General features: G+C 51.6%; 1 protein-coding gene across 13 annotated transcripts in view; it reads left to right on the top strand.

Annotated features, from left to right (window-relative positions):
• The first annotated feature begins 13902 nt into the window (after positions 1–13902).
• Positions 13903–24704, top strand: part of AFAP1L2 (actin filament associated protein 1 like 2) — a 95300-nt gene continuing 84498 nt past the window's right edge. For 6 of the 13 annotated variants that reach the window (XM_082721477.1, XM_082721476.1, XM_082721475.1 and 3 more), the window contains exon 1: positions 13903–14054. In XM_082721477.1, coding sequence (XP_082577603.1) covers positions 14039–14054 — 16 coding nt within the window. In that variant the 5' untranslated portion in view covers positions 13903–14038. Of the gene's footprint in view, positions 14055–14085; positions 14178–19679; positions 19729–24704 lie in introns of those variants that run through there. The other 7 variants (XM_082721472.1, XM_082721471.1, XM_082721470.1 and 4 more) reach the window with 3 other exon arrangements.

Raw genomic sequence — 24704 nt, 5'->3', positions numbered from 1 at the left:
GGGGAATGGGGAGAATAGGTAGACAGCTAAGGGGTATGAGGGTTCTTTTCATAAAGTGATGAAGATTTTTTTCTTTTTTCTTTTTTTTAAAGATTTTATTTGTCTGAGAGAGAGAGAGCGCGAGCGAGCACAAGCAGGGGGAGTGACAGGCAGAGGGAGAAGCAGGCTCCCTGCTGAGCAAGGAGCCTGATGCAGACTTGATCCCAGGAGCCTGGGATCGTGACCTGAGCCGAAGGCGGATGCTCAACCGACTGAGCCCCGCAAGCATCCCCAGTGAAGATGTCCTAAGATGAATTGTGATGATGGTTGCACAACTCTGTTACTATTTTAAAAACCACTGCACGGAACACTTTGAATGGGTGACTTAGATGATATGTCGGTTCTACCTCAATGAAACTGCTTTTTAAAAAGGAAGAAAAATAATCCATATGAAGATGTTTTAGATGTTCTATTTAGAATATTGAAATCCAGAAATCACCCAAACAGCCCTTCATGGAAGGACGGTTATAAAAATTTTGAACTATCAATAAGCTAGAATTTACAAACAATTAAAAACCCATCCAATGACAAGGAAGGGCAATTAACTTGAGAGCTGTAAGTAAAGTTTATTTTATGCAGTGGAGAAAGATGCAATGGATTTGAAGAAGAGCAGAGAAGAACAAGATCCAGCGGAGTGTCAGCTGGAGAGACAGGAGGGTGGGAGCCTGGCTGAGACGGCAGGCGGGAGCAAGGACAATGCATGTTCAGAGTTCTGACCGAAAAGGCTGTGTCAGAAGTGGTTGCGTTGGCTTTTTCCCTGGTAGGGAATGGACAAGAAGCTTAGGCAGGTTGGATATACATTTATGGCTCAGGGTGAGAAGTGTTGAATTTGGTTCTATGTGTACGGAGGAAGGCATTGGTAGAAAAAGAGATTTCTAAGGGGCACCTGGGTGGCTCCGTGGTTTTAGCCTCTGCCTTTGGCCCAGGTCATGATCCCAGCGTCCTGGGATGGAGCCCCACATCGGGCTCTCTGCTCCGCGGGGAGCCTGCTTCCCCCTCTCCCCCGCCCCGCCTCTCTGCCTACTTGCAATCTCTGTCAAATAAATAAATAAAACCTTTAAAAAAAGAGAGAGAGATTTCTAAGTTCTTAGCTCTTTCTTCCTTCTGTTCCCTCACCACTGCCCCCCAAAACTGAGAACTTCTGGACGCACCCACTACCATTTTGTGCACTCCCTCAATGCCAGGTATTATGCTCAGTTTTTGCGTGCTTCAGCCCAGCATCCTTACGATGTGTTTATGAAGTGAGTATTATCATTCCCATCCTGCACATGAAGAACTATGCCCAGTGGTGCTCACCCTAAATGATGGTGCTGGGACCCAATCTGGACACTCCAATCTTCCGCCGGCAGCACATGGTGTTTTGTTTTGATTTGTTTTGAAGCAGGTTCCATGCCCAACATGGTGCTTGAACCCATGACCCTGAGATTAAGAATCACATGGCTCTACTGACTGAGCTAGCCAGGCGCCCCTTGGATGTGTTGGCAGCAAGACATGGCCCTGCCCACTTTGGTGGGCAAGGCCACCAAAGAGCTTCCCAAGCTGTACCACCTTTCCAGCAACCCTACAGGAGGCCCAGCTGTGGGCGAGACCAGGGACTCTAGGACCTCCCCACGTTGGTGTTCCAAGTTATTGTGTGAATTAAGCACTAATAGTGGGTGGTAGAATTTGAATGCTGCCAGCAGCCCCCAATCTGCAAGTCAAACACACTTGTAACTTTGTTCTCTGGAAGGTCCAAGTTGCCACACCCTTATGTGTTAACAGATTATTCTTTTTCTGAGGAAATTGCTCCTCAAATGCATTAATAATAACACTAATAATTAGTAATAAAAGATTGTTGTTCCTTGCTGTCTAGGACCTGCCTGTGCTTGGCTCCAAACCCCACACCACGATCCCTTTTGTTCTGGGACTTTCCATAAACCATACTTGAATTACACTTAAAATTCTGATCGAGTGACAGGGCGAGCTCCCCAGACACTGTATGATCGCAGTGGCCGGGTTTCAGATGTTCTGCTCTGCTAGAGGCTTCTCCGTAAAGGATTCCCATTTCCATTCTCTCGGTCATCTCTGCCAGAAGAAATCTCGGGGACCCGAGGCTGTTTGCAAAAGGACGCTGAGAGGCGGCATTGATCATTCTTTTCTCTCTCTTTCCCTCCTTTGTCTTTCCCTTCCCTCCCCCTTAAGTATTTTGATCATGAAAGAAAAACAAACACAACTGCGTGATCCAGCCTGGGCACTGAAGCGAACCCATTGTCACACGGTGTTCAAAATACCGGGAGACCGGCCATGACCCCAGCTGCAGGATGAACTCGACTTGACGATTTTGTTCCAGAATTTACCAGCATGGAATCTTCTACACACATTATTGTGGGCCCCATAAGACAGCCAAGTAAGGCGCCGCCATCAGCCGAGAAAGGGAAATACCACTTCCCTAGGCTGGCTGACTATGGGAAAGGAGAGAACAGCTTCTTTAACTTGCCTCCTCCCTTTGTGGGTTTGTGGTCCTGGCCCCCTCGGTTGGCATCACCTGGGAGCAAGCAGAGAAATGCAGAAGGCTGGAAAACAAACAAACAAATAAATGTTTACATTTTAAAGAGAAAAAAGAGAAATGCAGACTCTTTGGTCTCACCCTAGACTTAGTGAGTCAGAACATGAATGTTACCAAGACCCCCAGGTGATGCCCGTACATGTTAATGTTTGACTGGCCCTGGCTCAGTAGTCTGAAAGGAAACCACAGACCCAAAATGGAGTCACTGAGGCTAAGGTCCCACATCAGCAAACCAAGACTTTATACCTAACCTAACAGCAGTCTCAACACCACCACCCCTGTCCCCAGGAATGTAACCTTTAACCCATCAGCATGGAATTTCCTGGTCAGCACCAGGAAATTTTCTGATAGACCCCATCTTTTCCCCTTAGGAGGGCAACCCAGCCTAAAACAATACATTCTTTGCTAATAATTTCCTTTTCTCCCTCCCTCTCTGCTTTAAAACCTTTACTTTTCTACAGCTCAACAGATCTCCTTTCTGTTTGCTAGATGGGATGCTGCCCAGTTCGTGAATTGTTCGATAAAACCAATTTAATCTTTTAAATTATTCAGCTGAATTTTTTGTTTAACAGAAGATTAGGCTCTTTTGCCAGTAAGGATGGAGTTTCTGGTTTCCCCTTCAAGGACCCTGAAGGGCCTTGTGCACTCTCTTATCTGACAAAGCACCTGGTGCCGTGCTCAGTGGGGGGGTGGAGCCCTGTGTGGGGGGCGGGGGCGGGGGCGGGGGTGGGGTGGGCAGGTTGAAATCCTAACACCGGTTCCAGTCCTTGGCACTGACCAGCACCCTTCTGATGACAGAAACAGCTGGTAGCTCTGTTGGAGGGGAATATAATTTTTATTCCCATTTGACTGAGAGGAAAACTGCGATCCAGAAAGGTTCAATACACAACCCAAAGTCACCCAGCTGGACAAGGGTACAAGAGAGAGTCTAGCCAGAACCTATATGCCAGTGTTTCGATTTTTAAAAAAAATTTTTTAAAGATTTCATTTATTTGAGAGAGAGAAATCACAAGTAGGCAGGCAGGGGTGGGGGGAAGCAGGCTCCCTGCTAAGCAGAAAGCCTGATGTGGGTCTTGATCCCAGGACCCTGAGATCATGACCTTAGCCAAAGGCAGAGGCTTAACCCACTGAGCCACCCAGGCCCCCCAGTGTTTTGATTTTTATTATCACCACCTTCTAGGAGCCTTTTTAAGCATTTTGTCCTAATTGCTCCCAGTGATATTATGATTCATAATAAGAAATAGATCTCTGGTCTGAGTCCTGTTTCTGGCTCTACTCTCCTGATTAAAACCCTTGGAATTTCTTAAGTGTTAAGAATGATCAAGGTGGGGGCATAGGGCTCCCTGCTCAGCATAGGGCTCTCTGCTCAGCAGGGAGCCTGCTTCCTCCTCTCTCTCTGCCTGCCTCTCTGCCTACTTGTGATCTCTGTCTGTCAAATAAATAAATAAAATCTTAAGAAAAAAAAAAAAAAGAATGATCAAGGTGTCCGGATCTGTACATACTCCTCTGAACCACACCTGACTTCCTGTTTCTGCCCTGACTTTTGAAAAGCACCCGAGGGTGAGGGCTGGTTGCCCGGGGAACCAACCTGGCATTGGCAGCCTGGAGTTTGCAGTCCCACTCTCCCGAACTCGGAGGTGGGGGGTGGTGTGCAAAGAGGGATTGGAATTTGAATGGATCACCGGTGACTAATGATTTAATCAACCTTGCCTATGTCAGGAGGCATCCAGAACAACCTAAAAGAAGTGATCTCTCCGACGAGCTCCCAGGTCGGTGAAGACGTGGAGACTGGGGGAGAGTGGCGTGCCTAGAGCTTCCATGCCCCTTTCCGAAACCTTGCCCTGGGCATCTCCCCCATATAGCTGTTCCAGAGTTAGATCTTCTTATGATAACCCGGTAATCTAGTAAGTAAAATGTATCTCTAAATGCTGTGAGCTGCTCTAGCAAATTAATCAAACCTGAGGAGGTCTTTGGACCCACCAACCTAGAGCTGATCAGTCTGAAGCACCGGTGACAAACAGCCTGAACTTGGGATTGGCATCTGAAGAGGGAACGGGGCTGGGGTAAGCTTGTAGGACTGAACCCTTAACCTGTGGGATCGGATGCTATCTCCAGATTGATATTGTTAGAATTAAGATGAACTGTAGGATGTCCAGCGGGTGTCTGAGGACTCCTTGCTGGTGTGGGCAACTCTCCCTCACCCCATACACATTGTAATTGTGGCCAGGATCTTACTCCTCCATGAAATTTTAATGCCACAGATATACTTTATATGTTTATATTATCTCTGCGTGGGTTTATGTAAGTTTTTGTTTTTGTTTTTGTTTTTCCCCACTTTCCCTGTAGAACCAGCTTTTGTGCTCTTGGGGATACAATCACTCTTATGGAGAAGGCCTCCATTTTCCAGGAATGACACGTGGACACTTACTGTGGGCTTCGCTGTCTTTATAGTGAGGAGCCTGGTGTCTGAGGCTCTGGGAAGACTGGTTTGGAACAGAAACACGGGGTTGGGGTCTTGGCCAGATTCAGTAACCTCTCCTGTCATGCAGGAAACAGTTGAGGCCTTGGGTTTCTTCTTAGCACAGTGGCTGCTGCAGGAAGAGCCGCGGACCATGAGTCAGGAGACCCAGAGCCCCGCCCCCGTCCTGCCGCTACCTGCTCACGTGCGCGGTTCTGGGTCATTCCATTTCTCAGCATTTCCATTTCCAGCCTTGAAACTGAGGGGTTAGAACTAAATAGGCCCTTTTAAGGGATAAAAACAAAAAACCCTGCTGTGCCTCCAAGGGGAGGCAGATTGGTGAGCTAGAAATAGCACACAGGACCTATCAGGGAAGCATCTCAGATCAGGGTTACAAAAGTGCCCCCCCGGTGTCTTCCAGAAGGCCCTGCACTTCGCTCCCACCTGCGACAGGAATTGTTTGGGCAGGAGCCTCATTTTTCCTTTGATATTAAGAAAACCTTATTTCGAAGAGAGTTCATAATGTTGTAATAATATTGTATGTGGCTATCCTTACCGTGGGGAGCAGGGAGTAATGTGTAGATTCGTCCAATCACTGTATTGTATACCGGAAACTCATATGCCCTTGTATGTCAACCATATTTCAATTTTCAAAAATCTTGTTTCTGCAAGTTTGGGCCAATCCCTAAATAATTTCTTCCCACTTCCACCCTTTCCCCCCAACCAATGGCTCTGGGGGAAAGGACATAAAATCCCACTCCATCCATCCAACCACTTGAAAGGGACCCAAGAAGAGTGCACGAGGGAGCTGGAAGAAGTCGCAGCTAGGTGTGGCAGCCGGGAGGCCGTGGTGGTCTGAAACCCAGCTTGAGAGCTGGCAGGAGCCTGGCCGTGCTGAATGGAGGAGGTCTGAGGTCGAGCTGCTCTGGCTGGTGGGGTACCTAGGAAGCCATGAGAGGCCTCAGAGAGCCTCTCAGGGAACACCCCCCCCTTCCTCCGCAGCTCAGCATCAGTCTCCAGGGAAGCAGTTACCGCAAGAAGCTGGTGACTCAGTGCGAGTGGCTGTCAGCCTGCAGGGGGGTCTCCAGAACCACCACAAACTCCTAAACCCAGACACCTGAGAGTTGCCAGTCCTAGCTGGACACCAAGGGACCTCTCCTGAGTTCCTGCTCACAGGATCCTGGAGCCTGTTTAGAGAAGTAAGACCTGAAAAGATGGTCATTCTTTTCTGTGATGGAAGGAGAAGTCAATCTCAGGGGGAAGTGCCCCAGGATTTTGAGAATCCTTTCAATCCTTCCGTACTTTCAGGACATGTTGGGAAGCCCCACTGGAGGAGGAAGCTTGCTGAGCTGGGTCTGGAAGGGGCAGGAGCAGCCAGGACTCTGCTGGGGGCGGGGGAGTTGCAGGGAGGTGGGGGAAGGGGCATTGTGCTAGGGGAAAGGCAGGAAGTGCTCTCTGTTTTCAGGCATGAATGAATGATTCCTTCCAAGGTCTCGTCTGGGGACTTGGAGGAACCTGTGGGGCTGCCGGTTCTGGTCCATCTGCATTTTTGCCTGAGTCTCTTGTGGGAAGTAGTGATCTTCGCAATCACAAGAAAAGTCAGCAAAGACAATCAAGGAAGGGAATCCAAGATCAAGACCCTGGCAACTGCCCAGATACCAGAATTCTGGCAAACTGCAGTGGCACTGTGTGACTTGTGAGGGACAACCCGGGGTTGGACTCCCCAGGGAGAACAGGCAGCTGAGCCCTGAGGAGAAGCAGATGGACACTGTGCTTGAGCACTGATGCCAACCACCCACCGCTGGTCTCCCTGGGCAGGCACTGGCATCGCTCCCGGCTACCGCATTCCTAACATCAGGTCACACAGTTGGGTTCGCTGTTGATTCCAAGTTTCCAAACAGCCTGGAAAGAGTCTACATTGATGGATTCAGAATCATGGCAGGAAAGGGGAGCCAAAGGGCCTGGAAGTGGGCTGGGCAACACGTTAGGCAGAGACAAAAGGGAAGTGGGGAAAGAAGAAGACAGAACAAGGATACATGTGTCTCCTGAGTTGCAGAAATTCTGGGTGGGAAGATGACTGGGGACTTATCCTTTCCAGCTCCCCACCCCCAACTGACAGGTGAGAAGCCCCTACAGAGAACTGGAAACCCCTACTGGTTATCTACGCGGATTTCAGGGACAAAAGTGAGAAAGGGGATGAGGGAGCCAATCTTTGGTCCCTCCTGGAGAGTGGGGCGTAGGGGTGGTGCAACCACATGTGGAGGGTGGTGGGGGCAGCGGCAGCAGCCTGCGGGGCCGTCCTACTGTGGGAGAGCAAAGGGGGAACCTAGCTAGCACTGCAGAGCTTTGAGAAGAGAACACAACCTTCATACCGAGTTAGGAAACCCAGCAGCCCTGCCCACCTATGGTCCTGGGGTCCAAAGAGGGGACAGGACACTCAGGCCACAGGAGGGGAACCTGAAGGAGCCTTGGACTCCGGGCTGTGAGCTCTTGACCCACAGTGCAGCCTGGACAACATCCTCATTCCTGGAATCGCTGCCTCCCTGCATGAAAGGAGGCGTCTTACATCCTCTACCCCCCAAACTGACCTTCTTGGACTCTTTGATCTTCAATTATGCAGGTCTTTAGAGAGTCACCTTTCATTTACTCTACCTCATAGGAGTATTGTAAAGAAATGTTTAAGAATAAAGAGCCTCTTTACATGAGCTAAATCATTAGGGAATATTGACCAGAATAGACGGGGGCGGGGGTGTTTCTCAAGGCTGCAATTTTTCTAGAAGTGCAGCTAAAAGTGATCGTCCTCACCCCTGTGTGTAGACCCATAACCGTTGGCTGTGCCAGCTGGGCCAGGAGTGTGACGATGGTGCCCATGTTTCTCTTCCCTGTTGTCACCTGCTGTAGGTTCTGGAGCAGAACCCAGCTCAGAGGGTCACCCAAGAGCCCCTCCCCACCTGCTCCTGTGCTCTCCCCTTCCTCCCCTTCCTGTCAGCCTTGCTTTCTTTCTTGAAGCCAAATATTTATTGTTACTGTTGTTGTTTTTTCTGGAGTATTTCAAACACGCTGGCCAGAAGGTTCCGTCACTGGGTATTCGATGAACACCCCCGTCTTCAAGAGCCCAGACCCCTGTTTCCTCAAGTGTCAACACGGAGAGGATCGGACCCCCAGCAGCGGCCCTCACCCTATAATATCAAACACGCACACGTGTAAGAAACGTTCACTTTATGCCATATTGACTTCAGAGTCTTAAAAAAGGAAAGATCCTCACTGAGATGGAAATAAAAAATAGGAAATAATAATTGTTGGGAGAAAATGCGGAGAAACGAGCCCTCGTGCATTGCTGGTGGGAAAGTAAACTGGTGTGGCCGATCTGGAAAACGGGATGGTAGGATTGAAAGCAGGGACCTGAACAGCTATTTCTACATCAACGTTCATAACAGCATTATTCCCAGCAGCCGAAAGATAGAAACAACCCAAATGTCCATCGGTAGATGAATGGATAAACAAAATTTGATATATACAAACGGTGAAATATCATTCAGCCTTAAGGAATGGAACTCTGATACATGCTACAACATAAATGAATCTTGGACATTACACTAAGTGAAATACACCAAAGGACAAATACTGTATGTAATTCCGTTTATAGGAGGTACATGGAATAGTCAAAGCCATAGGGACAGAAAGGAGAATACTGGTTACCAGGGGGAAGTAGGGATAAGGATTTGTTATTTTACTTTATTTTTTTAAAGATTTTATTTATTTTTTTGACAGACAGAGATCACAAGTAGGCAGAGAGAGAGAGAGGTGGAAGCAGGCTCCCCACTGAGCAGAGAGCCTGATGCCCGGCTCAATTCCAGGACCCTGAGATCATGACCTGAGCTGAAGGCAGAGGCTTTAACCCACTGAGCCACAAAGGCACCCCATTTATTTTTTTCTAAAGAGAGAGAGCATGCACAAATAGAGAGAGCACAAGCAGGGGGTAGTTGCAAGCAGAGGGAGAGGTAGAAGCAGGCTCCCTGCAGAACAGGGAGCCTGATGTGGGACTCGATCCCAGGACCCTGCAATGTTAACCTTAGACAAAGGCAGATGTTTAATCGACTGAGCCACCCAGGTGCCCCAGGGATTTATTACTTAATGGAAAGTACTGCAGATCAGAATGATGGAAATGTTCTGGAGATGGATGGCGGTGATGGCTGTATAACCTGAATGTACCTAAGGTCACTGTGCTGTACTCTTAAAAATGGTTAAAATGGTCAATTTTATGGGTATTCTGTTGCAACAGCAACCAAAAAGAATTAATTCATCCCTTCAATGCTTGGTTCAAATGGTACCTTCCTCCTGCTTCATCCCACCCCATGTCAAACCACATCTGATACGTTCTTTGGTAATTATTTGTCTCATCAGTGTGAACCAGAGAAGACATTGTGTGTGTGTGTGTGTGTGTGTGTGTGTGTGTGGTTTCCTCTTCACAGAAACCCCAAAAGGGAAAAAAGAGAAAAGTCATTCATTAATTCATTCAACAGGCATGATGGAGCACCTCCTGCGTGGGGGTTGCTGTGTCAAGCTCGGGAACAGAGGATCGACACAATACAACACCAAGGTCTACAGTATGAGTAGAGACAGGCAGAGCAGGACTGGGGTGGGGGTGGCGGTGGGATGTGGAGGCTGATGGGGGCAGAGTTGTCCTCAAAGCGGGTGTCTTCTGAGCTGACTTTTGAAGAGTGGCTAGGTTGGGGCGCCTGGGTGGCTCAGTCGTTAAGCGTCTGCTTTTGGCTCAGGTCTTGATCCCAGGGTCCTGGGATCGAGCCCTAGCAATGGTCTCCCTGCTCATTGGGGAGCCTGCTTCTCCCTCTCCCACTCCCTGTGCTTGTGCTTCTTCTCTTGCTGTGTCTCTGTCAAATAAATAAATAAAATCTTTTTTAAAAATTGCAGAGAGGCTAGGGATGAGGTAAAGGATAGCGGCTCGGATGACTTGTGATCAGACCTGACTACCACAGAAAGCTTGGGTGGGGAAGTCAGGTCAGAGACGTCTCTCCAGTCTGACTGGCTTGGGCTTTGCCCGGTGGTGACCTTGGACAATTACTTAAGTTCTCCATGTGTGAAAGCGGGGACAAAAGTATCTGCCTGGATCATAACGAGAATTAAACAAGATGAATTCTGTAAGGCAAGTCGTCACCCCTCCTCACTGCATCAGCTGGAGAAGCCCCCTTGTGGCTGAAGAAATGTCTCTGCGGCCAAGAATCTTGAGGAAACCTTGTGCTGTTGTTCGGTTGTGTGTCCTTCAGCCACACGCTCAGAGGACCCTGTGTACCCCCACCTAGCTGAGCTCGGTGGGAACGCCCACCACCTAGACTCGAGTGGGGGCACTCGATTTGGTTTCAGGACTGTCTGCATCTGTCCATCTCAGACGCTGTGGGTCTAGGCTGGGGTCAGTTAGAGCACCTAGAGGGTTGAGAATGAGTTGGACACCAGATCTTCTGATCATGGAGCAAGACACTCAGTGAATGAGGGTATGAATGTGAGCGCTCAGGCGTGGAGGCTGCAAAGCGACCAAGGCTGCCCCCGGGTTTTGGAGAGAGGGGAAAGCAGTGCCTGAGATTTCTATTGATGGTTTTTAGTAGTATTTTGGTTTCATTCTTGGAAATGGCAGTGAATTCTCATTTTAAATTCACTCTGCATACGTCTCTGATCGATTTGTGTTTGTCTAGAGGCTCTGGGATTTGCCAAGGCTCTGTCAATAAACTAGAATGGACTTCAGAAGAGGTAATTACAGGGCTGGAGCCAGGAGGGGAAAGGGGAGAGTGAACGTACCTGATGGAGGTACCAAGCTGCCCCCCCCACCCCCAGCCTGCAGAGAGCTGGCCCAGTGACGGGAAGTGCCTGCACAAATGGCCACCAGAGGACCTGCCGGGGTAGAGCCTGGTCCGATTAGAGAGAGTCCTGGCAAAGACTGAGGGGTGTGACAAAGCACAGGGTTTAGAATGGGGAAACCAGATTTTTGAGTCTTAGTTCCGGAAGAGAAACGACTTGACTTTTTGACTGGGGCCGGGCCCCTAACTTGTGTCTTCCTTAGTAGGATGAGGATAGTTTAATCCCTGTCTTTTGTTCTTAGTGACCTCAGTCAGAGCCAGCCTGGCCCTCGGCCCCTCTGAGAAGGTCACTTCCAACAAAACCCCTACTGAGTGGGGCTGGACCTGAAAGCTCCTTTGCTGGCCTCTGCTGACTGTTACAGCTGGAATCTGGTCAAGAGAGGTTGGCTGCTAGACTTGGACTTGAGGCTGGTTTTAGAAGCGAGAGCCACACAGTCAGATTCTCCCTGAGCATTAGAAAGGAAACCAGGGACCCACTGACACCAGTCTGGAGATACTGGAGATTGGAGGCTAGGCACCACGGAGGGACATTTGCAAGAGGAGGAAAGCAAAGGAAGGGGAGGGAGGGAAAAAGAACACAAAAGGGCAAAAGCATCCTCCATCCTAACCCCGTTCCCCATCCAGCTTGCAGGAGGGCCGCTGAGCATACTACCCATCCTATGGTTCCCTGGAATGTTTGTGTTCCTGACTCAACCTCCACTTTTCCTATTTCTTGAATCGCCAAGAGCCCAGCCCACCTGGAAGAGCGGCCGAGAGAATTAAGTAAAATGATGGATGAAGCTGAGGACACACACCCAGGGCTCTAACTCACCTGGAGGCACCAGGGGCCCTTGGCTGCCTTCTACCCCAGTACCTCAGCCCGCTATTTCTGCATCCAACTTAGACGCTCATCTTTCGTCCTGCTGGTGTCCTCCCACCCCCAGTCCCAACAGCTGTCCCTTGAGAGTCTCTGGCGCACCCTGCAGGCTCTGTGCAGTGCCTGGCAGCCCCTGGCCCCTAACAGGGCCTCAGGTAGTATCTGAGGGCTGACGGAGTGCCGGAGGTGACACTCTCCACCCACCAGGAAACCCTGTCCATCTCGGCTCTTCCTTCCCCCTCACACTCTGTGCTCGGGCGCACAGCCCTGGCATCACACTCACTGCATATTTCTGCCCGTGGTCTTCTCCACCTCAGCCAGCTTTCTATGGCCCCAGGGACTTCTCCCCACACCGGAGCAACTGCCTCCCACACTTCGCCTCCCACTCACGCCCCTGGGGGACCGGGGCACTGTCACTTTTCAGGGCTGCCCAGTCCTTTGGTTTTCAGATGACTCAGTCTTTTGGGGCCTCACAGGGGGCTTTGCACCCACCTTCCCAGCCTCACTGTTTTCCATTCCCTGCTTCACCCTTGTGGCATTGGTGACAGAGAATTGTGATCCTCAAGTAGCTCACTTCCCTGCCTCTGTCCCCGCTGTCCTGTCTGCCTGGAAGGCTGCCCTCATGCTACCTCTCCTGTCACCCCACTAGCTCCATCTCATCTTGTAAGACTCGCTCAGGCATCTCCTCCTCCGAGGATTGACAAGGCTTCCTGGGCTGGTTGAGCCCCCTCCCCTGGGGGTCCCAGAGTCCCTTGTGCTTTTATCAGAGCACCCGCCTGACTGCGTTTACCTTGTTCCCCTGTCCCTGTGCTCCACAAGCTGGTAACAGACAGCCTGGCCATGAGTGTCTGCAAAGCTTTGTGAGCGGATGTCTGGAAGCAGCAGACCTGGGTTTGAAGCCTGCTCTGTTTCTGGTTTTGCTTTGTTGCTGTTGCTTTTTTGCTGTGTGACTTTGGGCAAGTTGTCTAATCTCTGTAAACGTTGGTTTCTTCAACTACATGACAGAAATAATAATAATAATCCCCGCCTCACAAGATGACTGGGAAAAAGAGAGGCCGTGCCTGCAGCAGCCCTAAGTGCCAGGCCGGCGTGTGGGGAGCACTGCACGGGGAGGTTAGCCGCCGCTAGTGCGACTAAGAATATTTCTAAGACTGCCCGGGCAGAAGGTCTCCAAAAATCAGAGCTAACCCTGCTGTTCCTAGAAGAATGAAGAAATCTCTTAGAAAATTCCAACAACAAATCTTCCTTAATGTTCCTTCAAGAAAGGGGAGGGGCGGAACCCAGGCATCCTGCAGGAACCATGATTGAGATTATGAAGTGAAAATCAAGAAGTTTAAAGGAAAACCTGGATCTCCTTTGGGGGCGGATGCGGTCGCGAGACTGGAGGCACAGACGGCAAAAGGTAAAGGACAGAAGTGTGGCGCTCAGTGTCCCGGCGCGGGGTGGAGTTAGAAACGAGTGAGCGAGCTCCTACCAAGCAGATGCCACCCCTGGGGCGGTCAGGTGCTCCCGGACTTGTCCAGACGGCTCTAGGAATTCGACTGCTCACGAGAGCCTAGAACAACCGCTCCCCGGGACCGTGGGTCCCCGGAGATGGCAGCAAGCAGACATTTTCAGACGCCCTGATGTGTGTGTTGCGACCGGCGGCGCGACGACCGCCCAGAGCGGTTGCTGCAGGGTTGGAGCGATTCCCAAGGAACGCGGGCAGGCGCGGGGAAAGGGCTCGGGAGCCCCCACCTTCATCGCCCTGTCGCCTCTCGGGGAAGCCAAGGCATTAGGGCGCCGGGAGACGGGAGCCAGGCGCTCTAGGCCCGCCTCTGCCTCCCGGGTTCGACCTCAGTCTCCTCCTCCGGGCAGTGGGTTTGCAGCCCGGCGGTTGGAAGAGCGGCTCTCGTAGGCCCGCCCGAGCCCGCCCCTCGCCAGAACCTCCCCCCCCCCCCCCCGGGTTCGGGCACAGTCGAGCCTCCCGCCCTCCTGCCGCCCCCGGGTCCCGGACGAGAAGGAGCCGCCAGGCGGCCGCGGGCGGACGGCAGGGCCCGGGACGCGCACGGAGCTGAGCGCCGCGGGGCTCGGCGGCGGAGTTCCCCCGCGGGGGCGGTGCGCCGGGCGGGGACGGGGTCCGAGAGCCCCGGGCGCGGCCGGCGCGCCTGGAGGTCCGGCGGCGAGCGTGACCTCACGGGGAGGGGCCAGCGCGGCGGCCGGGGCGCGGAGCCGAGCGCCGAGAGCGCAGCGCGGGAGCCGAGCGGCCGGGAGCGCACGCCGCGGCCCCGATGGAGCGGTACAAAGGTGAGGGCGCGGGTCCCGGCGCGGCGCGCACGCACCGGCGGCTCCGGCCGCACCGCGCGGGCGAGGAGGGCTGGGGCTGGCGGGGGCGGCACTGCTGGCGCTTCGCGTCCCGTCGGGACTCAGGTGAGCAGAGCCGGCGGCGCCCGCCCGGCCCGGAGCTGGGCCGCAGACCGGGGCGACGACGGCGCGGCGGGCCGGGCGAGTGGGCTTCTAGGTGGCGGCTACGGCCGGGGCTCTCGGACCCTCCCGGGCGCAGAGGGCGGGGGTCGGCGTGGAAGGCTTCCCACCTGTTAGAGGAGGGAGGGTGCGCCCGGCGACCTATCTCTAACGCCCCGGCCGCCCCGGAAAGATGCCGAAGCCAAGGAGGCCCCGAGTGAGTTCAGAACCGCGCGGCGCCGCTTGGGGGCAAAGGAGCAAGTCGTTGGGTCGTCGGGCCCGGGCGCCTGTCGGAGGGGAGGGCTGCCCGCGGGCGCCGGCGACCAGGCTGAGCGGAGGGTGCCCTTGGGCGGTGGGGTGGGCGCGGAGCTCCGCTCCCGCTGGGTCCGGCTGCCCCAGTCCTGCGGCCGCTCCGGTAGCCGTTTCTGTGCGGGTCCTTCGCTCTTGCATCTCCGGGCAGCGGTCGGGCCAAGTGGAGGGCGGGGGGCCGAACGGGGATGTCCGGCAGGTGGAGCGCGCTGAGGCGTCCCGGCCCGAGGGCTCAGCTCCGTGCGCAGCTGGAGCAAGTTTTAGATTTGGCCGAGGGCTGGGATCCTGGCCAAACCGTGGTGGGCGGACCGGCCGGGGTCGTGCCCGCTCCCCGGCTCGCGCCGGTGCCGGGAACCCCGGGGCCGGGGTCTAAAGGATTAAAGATCTTTCGGAAGGAGGGTTTAAAGAGCGGCCCCTTAAGCGGGGTGTTGCGGACGCCCCCTGCCCCCTTCTCATTTGGGAAAGTCTTTTGCACTTCCTTGCCCTGGACTCGTCCCTGCCAAACCTGCGAGAGGAAATACTGTTTCTATATTTATTTTCCCCTGGGAGAGGGTGATAAAGGAGAATGCTCAGATTCCCAAGGAATCTCATTCCCGGTGGTTTCTCATTTCTGAGACTGCCTTAAAGGAATCTTCTGGGACCGGCTTGAGTTCCCTAAACGAGTCGTGTCTGTTTATTTTTCCCATGCTTTTTCTCATCTGGGTCACCTGGTTGCAGGTGAGGGCGAAAGGTTTACATTCTAGGCAGCACTTCATGCAGAGGGAAAGGGTCTTTGTCAAGAGCAAGGGAAGCCGACTGGGGGGACCGGGTTAAATTGCTTGGCAACCTTTGGTTTCTTTCTTTAAACCCTCCCTGGAGCGCCTCTCTCGTTTCTAAGGGGGTGTGTTCTTTTTTCATCCCAGATTCTGCTGAGATCATGTCAGTTTTGTGCTGGGATGATTGAATGCGCCCTTTTGTGGTCTCAGACACTGGAGGAAGCCACAGCCCCTCGCCTCCTAAAATGGCAGTTTGCTACTCCCTCTCCCACTCTGTCTGCACCTCCACCCTTTGGGAAGGACCCTCAGGGGGAATTCAGGACTTGCGCCGGAAGTGGTGGCCTCTGAGGTCCCTCTGAACTCAGGGGGTGTCCTTTCTGAATTGGGAAGTGAGGGAGTTCTGGCTCCGGTTTGAAGGGCCGGGGTAAAAGCTGCTTTCTCAAAGGAGCATATTAATCCAAGGGAGGGCAAATTATAACATGGAGGGGATGTTCTTTCTAAATGCCCATTATTATCAGAAGCTGTTTGTATTAATAGCTTTTGGCCCTTGACCTAAGAAAGTCTTCTTAGTTATCTTTTTCTCTTGGGAGTTTAAAATCCTCCCTCCCTGGAATATCAGTTAGGGGATTTTTGCCAACTGAAGGAAACTTAGTTTCCATTTCAGAGTGTTTATGTTTTTGGTAACACATGTATCTGCCTCATCATTTTGCAGTAAATCAGAGAGTGATAAGTGGATACATTTGAGAATTATCTGGATTGCAGAAGCTAATCCAATGCATCTTTTCCTGTTTGATTAGAGAGGGAGTCTTCAAAGACTCACCAGTGAATGCTGGTGTTTACTAACTACAGGGTTCAGCTGTGGAATTTAGGGGACCCCCCCCCATCCCAGGAATTTAGAAGTCCCCATTCTTTTGAGAAGCTTGTGTTTTGAAAAACTTGTGTTTTGAACTCTCATTGAATTGAAAAGTTGATCTGTGCATAGTGAAGCCCCTGGGCCCAGTCTCTGATTAATCAAGGCAGCTGTAACTGGCATCTGTCAGTTTTCTCTTGCTCATCAGAGATTGAAGCTGTCTCTGTTTTGGTTTTGTTTTTGTTTTTGTTTTTGTTTTTGTTTTTTATAGTCAGATGTTTATTTACCCACTGAAACTGCACAGCTCGACCTTTTTTTTTTTTAATAGAAGCTGTCTGTTTTTAAGGTAAGATTAAATAATTATGGAATGACTAGGTATCTTTTTAACAACAAAATAAAACAGAAAAGCAAGATTTACCTGGGCTTTTAGAACATACAAAAATTATAATGAAGAATTCTCATTTGTGCCACTTTAAAATTTCGTTACCGAAATGCCCCGTGCTATGTTTCTAAATTCCCGATTTTGAGCTCTCCCAGATAGGTAGAATGCCTCATTGTTGTGTTCAAATTCTCAAAAAAAAAAAAAATTTTTTTTTTTTTAATTTGTAAGTCTTATAAAGCAGCTGATGTAGGAGAAATTGTCTTCCATGTTCCCTAGCTGGTGTTACATACTGTCTATCTTCCGATACTACTGATCCTTTTTGGATGCAGAGCTGATTTTTCCATTGTTACGTGGGATGTAAAGGGAGGTCTGGAGCTAGAGTGGTTGGGACATCACCCTCTGTCTAACATAGAAACATTTCCAGACTTTTCCCCCATCCCACCAAAGGCATTGTGTTAGATAGCCATGGCTCTCTCAAGCAAAAGCAAGGGGTAGGGTGGTGAGAGACTACATAGGGGTGTCTTCCCAGAGAGATGGAGCTTTTATAAGAGTTCGCATAAAAAGTGTTGGTGGGGTTGCTGTTTCCTCTGGGTGCATCTCTTTGGTGTGGTATAAGCAGTGCCAGCATCTCCAGGGTCCTTTGAAAAGCCTCCCATCCTTGGGTGTTTACATATTTATGACTCTCATAAGAGCGCCCTTGGACTGCTGTGTCCATTGGCTGAACTCACACCATGTGGTCAAGGATTCTGGTTCCTGCTGCTCTTCCAGCTGGTGAGTGTGTCCGGGGCCAAATGTGACTGACCTACTATCTGTGGATTGCACTTGGACCGACCCCATGGAAGCTTCCTGAATTTGCATCACACTTGGATCTGAGCAGTCATGGTTGAGCTATTCACTTTAATTTGGATCACAGTAATTGGTCGAAGGTGTCATCATTCTTTTTCTGTTTTCGTTTGTTTGCTTCCAAGTCAGATCACCCCATTCCCAGGAGAGGGCACTTTGTTCTAAGGTATTGCAAAGTAGAGATGAGCCAGTAAAAATTCCTGAAAGCCTCACCTGGGAAGGCTGCGATCTGTGGTCAGGAAAGGTCTGGGAAAAAAACAAAAGAATAACAAAAACAAAAAACCAAAACCAAAACAAAAACAACCAAGAGAGATGGGCAGATTGATCATTCATTTCAGAGGAATCATCAGATGTCGTGTTTTCCGTGCTTAGGAGTTCACGTTTTTCTCTACTGAAACTGTACCTCAGGCTGTGCTCCATAACCTTAGCCACATATGGGAACCATCAGGGGACTTAAAAGAAAACAAACAGGGATCTGTAGAGCCCACTCAAGACCTTCTGATTCAGTTGGTATAGGGGTGCTGCTTAGGTCTTTAGGTGCTCTGATGTGCAGCCCAAATTGAGAATCCCTGAGAAAGATACATAGTCATTTATCCACCTTCTTCACCTGGAAAATTAAAAGCAAGGGGGGAGTAAGACTGATAACCCCTCCGTACTCCTGTGAATGTGCCATAACCAAATCTCTGGTACCTGCAGAAATCTACTGAGATTCCCCTGAAGCCATCCTAGGCTTTAAAGGCCGTGAGAATACTACTTCAGAACCATCTCAAAAGGTTGCTGCACAATATTAAGTTCAGGGTTTACTCATGCTTGGACTTGACCCTGAACCCTTCTGACTTTGAAGCTCCTTGTGTGGGAGTCCTTGATGCATTGGCAGTGGAATGGTCTGAAACAAACACTGAGGGGTCCCTTCTGGTGCTGAAGGGCCAGGCTGGGTGACGGCGGGAATTCTGCTGTGGACCCTTTCCCTCTTCTGAAGGGGTAGGAGCTCTGGGAACTGGGCTGGAGCCAAGCGCAATTAATGGGCCAGGAGGGGCCAAGAAGCTTCAAAGCTGAGGAAGCTGTGCCAGTTTTCTTGCAAATCCTTTTAATGATGGGAAATATTTCTCTAAAGACTTCTGTCATTTGGGGAAGGGAGACTTTCCCCAAGCTGAGAGAGGATGGCACATCTGCCCAGGCCCAGGCAGAAGCAAAAGGCAGAGCAGTTGTGGCGTGATGAGGAAAGCTGTGGCTTGGGAACGGGGAAACCCACGCCTTCGGTTTCCAGGTACGAAGCACTGAGCTCTCCGGTCCTCAGTTTCCCCATCTAGCAAACAGCCTCCAGAGTTGGTCTATCCTGACTTTCCAAGCGCTCTTCAATGCCGGGTGCTCTGTGGTCACTGCGGAATCTTTGGCGGAGAATGTTCCTGGAGGAGAGGGAAAGGAGGGAGGGAATGCGGATAGCCCAACAAAGGTCAGTTTAGGGTTGTGATTCTTATAAATAAAACTGGTTTCCTGGCGAGAGCCAAGAGCAGCAGACAGTGGGAAAGAGACGGCCATTGGCCATGTGAGGAATTTGTTTCTCAAGGACTTCTGTGTGAACACGTCTCCAGAGATCGCTAGTGAACGCCAGAGCCACCCTCCGAAACACAGGATTGTTCAGTCCCATTTGACAGACAGGTCAGCTGAGGTCTGAAGAGATGAAACAACAGCTTAAAGTCAAACAGGATGCCACATCCCTGAGAACTGAGTTTCTGAAGGGCTGGATTCCTGTTCTACTAAGAGCAAGGGTTTATTTAGAAAGAAGTACTCAAAGCAATTCCAGACCACTTCCTTCTCTGTGTTCCTCGAGCCACAAAGGGACCAGCTGCCCAGTGAAACTCTGCTCAATCTTCAGGACCCAGTCCACATGCCTCCTCTTCCATGAAGCCTCCCCTGATTCCCTCTGTGTTCCTGTGCTACTTGAGGTACAATCATCCACGCCTGGTACATCATAGGTACTCAGCAAAAATATCTGTTGAATTAATGTCACGTCTTAACTGTTTCCTCCCTTACGTCAAATCCCTTCAAGACCGAAATCTTGTCTCTCTCCTCCCAGGGTCCCTCCCCTTCAGCCCCTGGTGCGCCCCTAGCACCTGGGTCCTCCGAGGCATAACTGGGGCATGAGTGAGTGAATGATCCCAGGCAACGGGAGCTCATATTCTCTGATGCTCGGCTCGCAAGAGCAGAACTGGTTCCCAGAGGGAAATGAAGCAGTCTCTCAAAGCCCCATCTCATGAGTGGAGACAAGCCCACAGCGGTGGCCCTTGGCTTTCCCGACTTGAGCCTTATTTCTGTCTGTTCCAGCCCAGGGGTGTTGCTGTCTGCTGGTACAGAGAAGGATCCTGCAGGTTTCTGCTTGTGAGTATGAGCCTGCCTGTGCTCTCTGCAGCAGCTCCCCTGGCCTCCAGCGTTCCCAAGGGTGCAGACCTGGCCCTGCCCAAGCTCTGGACCGAGGGCTAAGGGATCTTGTGGAGCTGGGCGCTGGCCTGGGCACTCTGGGGCTCGGGCTTCTAATCTGGCCTTTGCCACTAACTCGCTGTGCGACCTTGGGCAAGTCACTTAATCTCTCTGGGCCTTGTTTCCTCACCTGTACAAGTGAGGATAATGATTACTAACCTGCCTTCCAGGCTGCTTGATGGAATCAATGGTAAGAGCTACTGGAGCAGGGGCAGCGTCACACTAATCCAGGGAGTGCCCCCTCCCCCAGGCCTCTAGGACAGGATTGTGACCCCACCAATTCCCGCCTTCTCGTGTGTGTACTGAGGGGCGATCCTCTGTTAATTTGGGCACCAGCCATGTCCATCACATGCTTTTCCAAGCTATCGGGAGCTCAGAGTTGGGGAAGCTCTGCCTGTTCTCAGGTAAACTGGCCTCTGTGTATCTCTCCCGAGTCAGCTGGAAAGGGCGTGGGCACAGAACTGCTCATTTTCAAGCCTTGTATTGTGTGTGGCCTTGCCTGACTTTTCTTTGATGTCTTGTTAAGTTTATATAGGAGAAACCCTTTAATTCTAACAAGAACTTCAAGCTGCTTATATTCATTTTCTATTTCTTGGCTCTCACCTTCTCCCTAGTTAGTCTCCACATGGAAAACCCCACTGGGCGGGAGGAGCAAGGAGAAGGTATAGAAAAGGAGGAGCTGGCCTTACCCTGGGCATATTAAACTGGACCGGAACAAACCCCGAATGAGCCCAGAGCACCTTCATGCCCCGTGTCTGTGCGCGTCCCATACCAGGGAGGCCTGGGGTGGGCACCGGCACCCACGGGAGCCCTGCTCTGCTGTTTTCCCAGCACACCCCTGCGTGCCCCTCTCACTTCCGCCACCCCCTGCTGGGGCCTTCAAAGACAGCTGCAGGCCTGTCAGAGCGTGAGCTCTGTGCCGGCGCTCGGTGCTCGGCCCCAGCAGATCGCATTTTGGCCTTCTGCCGGCGAGGAGACCAAGGGAGGACAGTCGGCTGTTAGCTCAGAGCGAGCATCCTGCCTCTCATCTGAGCAGGGCACCTGTGCAGCCCTGCCCTCGGAGGTGGCTGTCCCAAGGAGAGTGGCCAACTATCCTGGTTTGTCTGGGACTTCCCTGGTTTTGCCCCTGAAAGCCCCAAATCCCAGGAAATCCCATAGTTCTGGGCAGACGAAGCCGGGAGGTCACCCTGTTCCCAGGCCTCTGCTTTTTATTAAAAGGCCCGAAATCAAGAATTTGGTTCCCCCATAGCAAAGATGAGCTGCAGCCAGTCGTTTCATGTCCTTGGCAAGAAAGTAAAAGTCCCAAGCTTGAAAACCAACAGCTCGTACCTAAGGTCCATCCGCATGTGCTGAGTGAGAGAAGCCAAGCTTGAAAATCTTCCGCACTGTGGGATTCCATTTATGTGACCTTCTGGAGAAGGCAAAATTAGAGGGAAAGAAAACCAGTCTGTCACTGCCAGGGCTGAGGGAAGGGGTTGACCACAAGAAGGTATGTGGGATGTTTTGGGAATGACTGAAATCTTTATGGCTCAGCTCTCGGTGGTGGAAGTGGCTCCACAGTTCAGGTGTTTGTGAAAACTTGTGTGTAACGTGCTGGGCATTCTCCCCTCACCTTCCCGCCGTGTGTAAATTATACCTCCAGGAAACTGACTTTAAAACAAACCCTTGTGGGGCCCCTGGGCGGCTCAGGTGGTTAAGTGTCTGACTCTTGATTTCAGCTCAGAGTCGTGAGATCGATTCCCCACGCCGCTCCTCATTGGGGAGTCTGCTTGTCCCTCTCCCTCTGTTTCTCCTCCCTAGTCGCATAGACACACATTTTCTCTCTCTCTCTCTCTCTCTCTAAAATAAACAAAATCTTAAACATAAATAAGACAAACCCTAGCAGTTTGGAGTGCCGTGGCTTAAAATGAAAGATCTGTTGAGTGTCTGTTGGCCATCTCAGGTCGTGACTAGAATCTGAGGGCTCTGTGTTTTCCTGTTGGCAGTGATCTGGGGGGGGGAACAGCAGAAGGGAGTGTAGAATTTTGGTAGGAAACAAAAAGACTGACTGCTTGACAGCATCCTGAATGCAGGAGACTTGGCCAGGAGGCCCAGACATGCGAGGGTGGAAGCTCTCCCTCTGTTTAGAGAGAAGGAAAAATCATTGTCCTAAAACCCAGGCAGCAGATGAACCCAAGAGGGTCATGGAATTGTGAAGCATTCGCTCCGGGCTCCCACCCTGGGAACTCCGCCGCTACACACATGGATCTAATGTATTGAATCTGGCAGCCTTCCTGCAAGTCTTTTTTTTTTTTTTTTTTTTTTTCCCCTCCCCTCACCAATAAAGTCGTTGAATTGGAATTGAGTACCCAAGTCTGTGCCATAATTACTTCCTGGCTGACTTTTTGTTTTTTGGAAGTCCTGCTTGTCTATGCTAGTTAACGATTTTGAGGCAGGGAGAACCCATGATTTAGCAAAATAACGCACCTAGTTCTATATGATGTAAGGGATCCGTCCTCTTGGTTCCAGACAGGGAAAGTCTCCCAGTCGAGGGCAGCGTCACCAGCCCTTGTGGCACCGGTCCAGGAGATGGGGTGTGGCATTCCATGGGAATGGAAGAGTATCACTCTAGTGGTCCTAATGGAGTCCAAAGACCTTGGTGGTTTCCATTTTTTGTTTGTTTGTTTAACCAAAACCCATGTTGAATTGGCTTGTTCTTTAGATACACTGCGTCTGGGTCTACGCCCTGGGGAGCTGAACCCGTGTCTTCCCATCTTTCTTAAATACAGCGTGTTGAAAGGCTGTGGAACTTCCATCCTTGAGAACAATCTGGGCCTAGATCACATTCATCCATGGGTTACATAGGAGAGTTTCCCACGCGCGACTCTTCTTACACATATATCTAAGTCAGTAGTGGCTCAAAAAGGCTGGTCTGTTTCACCTGTCCTTAAGGCACTGAGGAAGAATTGCTGAGGCGGTCCTTGGTTCTAATTGTCTCGGCTTTGTTGGGGGGGGGGGCGCTGAAGGGGGAGGGAAAGACGTTTTGTACGTCTTTGTAGCGAAATGTCCCTGATGCATGGTCAGGCCTCGCTTATTGTGGGTTCAACTAGGAAAGGCCAGGACAGGGGCAGCCCAAGAGTCCACTGGCTAGTCTGAATATGAGAATGGGAAGGCTGCAGAGGAGAGGCTAGGAAGGCTGGGTGGGGGTAATTCCAGATGATTCCTTACCTGGGCTGCAGAGGTTGCCTCCCCCTCCCCAGGGCTGCGCCAGCACGCAGGCATCCTTCTGCGTCGTGAGGATGATCTTAGCCTCCTGCGAGTGGGAGCCCTGCCATTTCCTTCTATCCTCCACCCTCTTCTTTTTTTTCTCCCCCAGTTTTTACACAACAGGATTTATTCATGTTGACTGTATTCAAGTCCCCAGCTGGGGGGAGAAAAAGAGATTGTGTTGAATGAGCTTATTGTTTGGAGATTTCACTGACTTCTTTTATTTAATACCCACGGCCCTGGAACATATTGAGCTGATTTACTAAAATTCAAATATGGTCCTTTGGGAAGGAACTCTGCGAGGGTGCTGGGCACCCCTGCTATCAGGGCTGGGACCTGTTGGGTGGTGACTTTGCTTGGGACATCTTCTCTTCATCTTTATGGTCTTGGGCCCCCAAGGGGTGGATACATTTTGGGTTACAATCCCAGGCTCCTCATGAGCTTGAGATGGTCACCAGCCTACCGCCCTTTGCACTGGCTGGCCTTTTCAGCCTCCTCTCTAGCACAAGTGGAGGGTAGGAAAGGCGGCTGGGCATGTGGCAGATCTTGGGCTGAAGTGGCAAGCGTCAGACAGCCTCACACACCCACCACTCGGATGTCCAATGCAGTGTGGCCGGTCCATGATGGTCCTGGGAGAGTTGGATTGTGTGCCTTTTCTCGCATGCTTTAGAGACGGGGTCCCCGCAGTCGTACTACGGAAATGGTGGCCAAGCATGCGGGTGTAGGATGGTCTCGTCCAGTTGTCTGTGCCGCCCCGCGATGGCGCCTGGTGTCTGGAGCTCCCTGGGATCTCCTGACAGAGCGGCTGCTGCAAGTACTTGAGCTGGCGGGGGCTCGTGGCCCTCTGGGGACTGGGGGAGCCCATCTCCGGTTCAAGTTCGCAGCATCACAGATGCCCTTGACGTGAGCCTGTGGCAGATGAGTTGGGTTCCTGACAGAACCATCCCAGGCAAATGCAAGCCTGAGGTTCTCCCAGCCCCCTCGGGCCCCGCCCCCCCCCAGACTCGCTTCGGCTCCTGTGGGTGCAGAGTCCTCCCTCTCTCGCCCTCCCCCGCCCTCCCTGCTCCCCTTTCATTCCCTCATTCTCCCCTCTTGACTTTCTCCCACATCCGATAGTCAGGTCTCCTGAGTCTTGAGTTTAGAAAAGGGATTCCCCCTGAGAACCCAAGGCCAGAAAGACCCAGAAAGAGTGAGCGCTCTCCCGCCACCCCCCTTGACCCCAGATCTCTAGTACTGTCAGACTTTCATTTCTAGTAGCCATGGCTAGAATCCTAGGCTTCCCCGGGAGGAGCCCATGACCTCAGAGTCAGGGTGGGGAAAGCGGGCCCTGTTTTCAGCCAAAGGAGCATCTCATTCTCTCCTGGCAGAGCGGCCAGAGTGAAGCTCTGTTCAGCATAGCCCCTGGTGTTTCCTCAGGCCCTAGAAAGTATCGTTCCGTATGGCCTGACGCAAAGAAGGCCACCTTCTCCAAGCCTCCTGGCCCACGCCCTTGGCTCCCCCGGGACCTTGCCGGCCATCCCAGCTGGCCCGTGCGGATCATACCACAGTGACTCGATTCCCAGGAAAGAGCATCGTTAGCCTCGATGCGCGGGTCCTTAAACAGCCCTGGGACCTGCTAACCTCCTAGGGGT

Source organism: Mustela nivalis (genome assembly GCF_964662115.1).
Source record: "Mustela nivalis genome assembly, chromosome: 2".
NCBI classification, from domain to species: Eukaryota; Metazoa; Chordata; class Mammalia; order Carnivora; family Mustelidae; genus Mustela; species Mustela nivalis.
The sequence above is the reverse complement of the archived record's forward strand: the minus strand, read 5'-3'. Positions and strand labels throughout refer to the sequence as shown.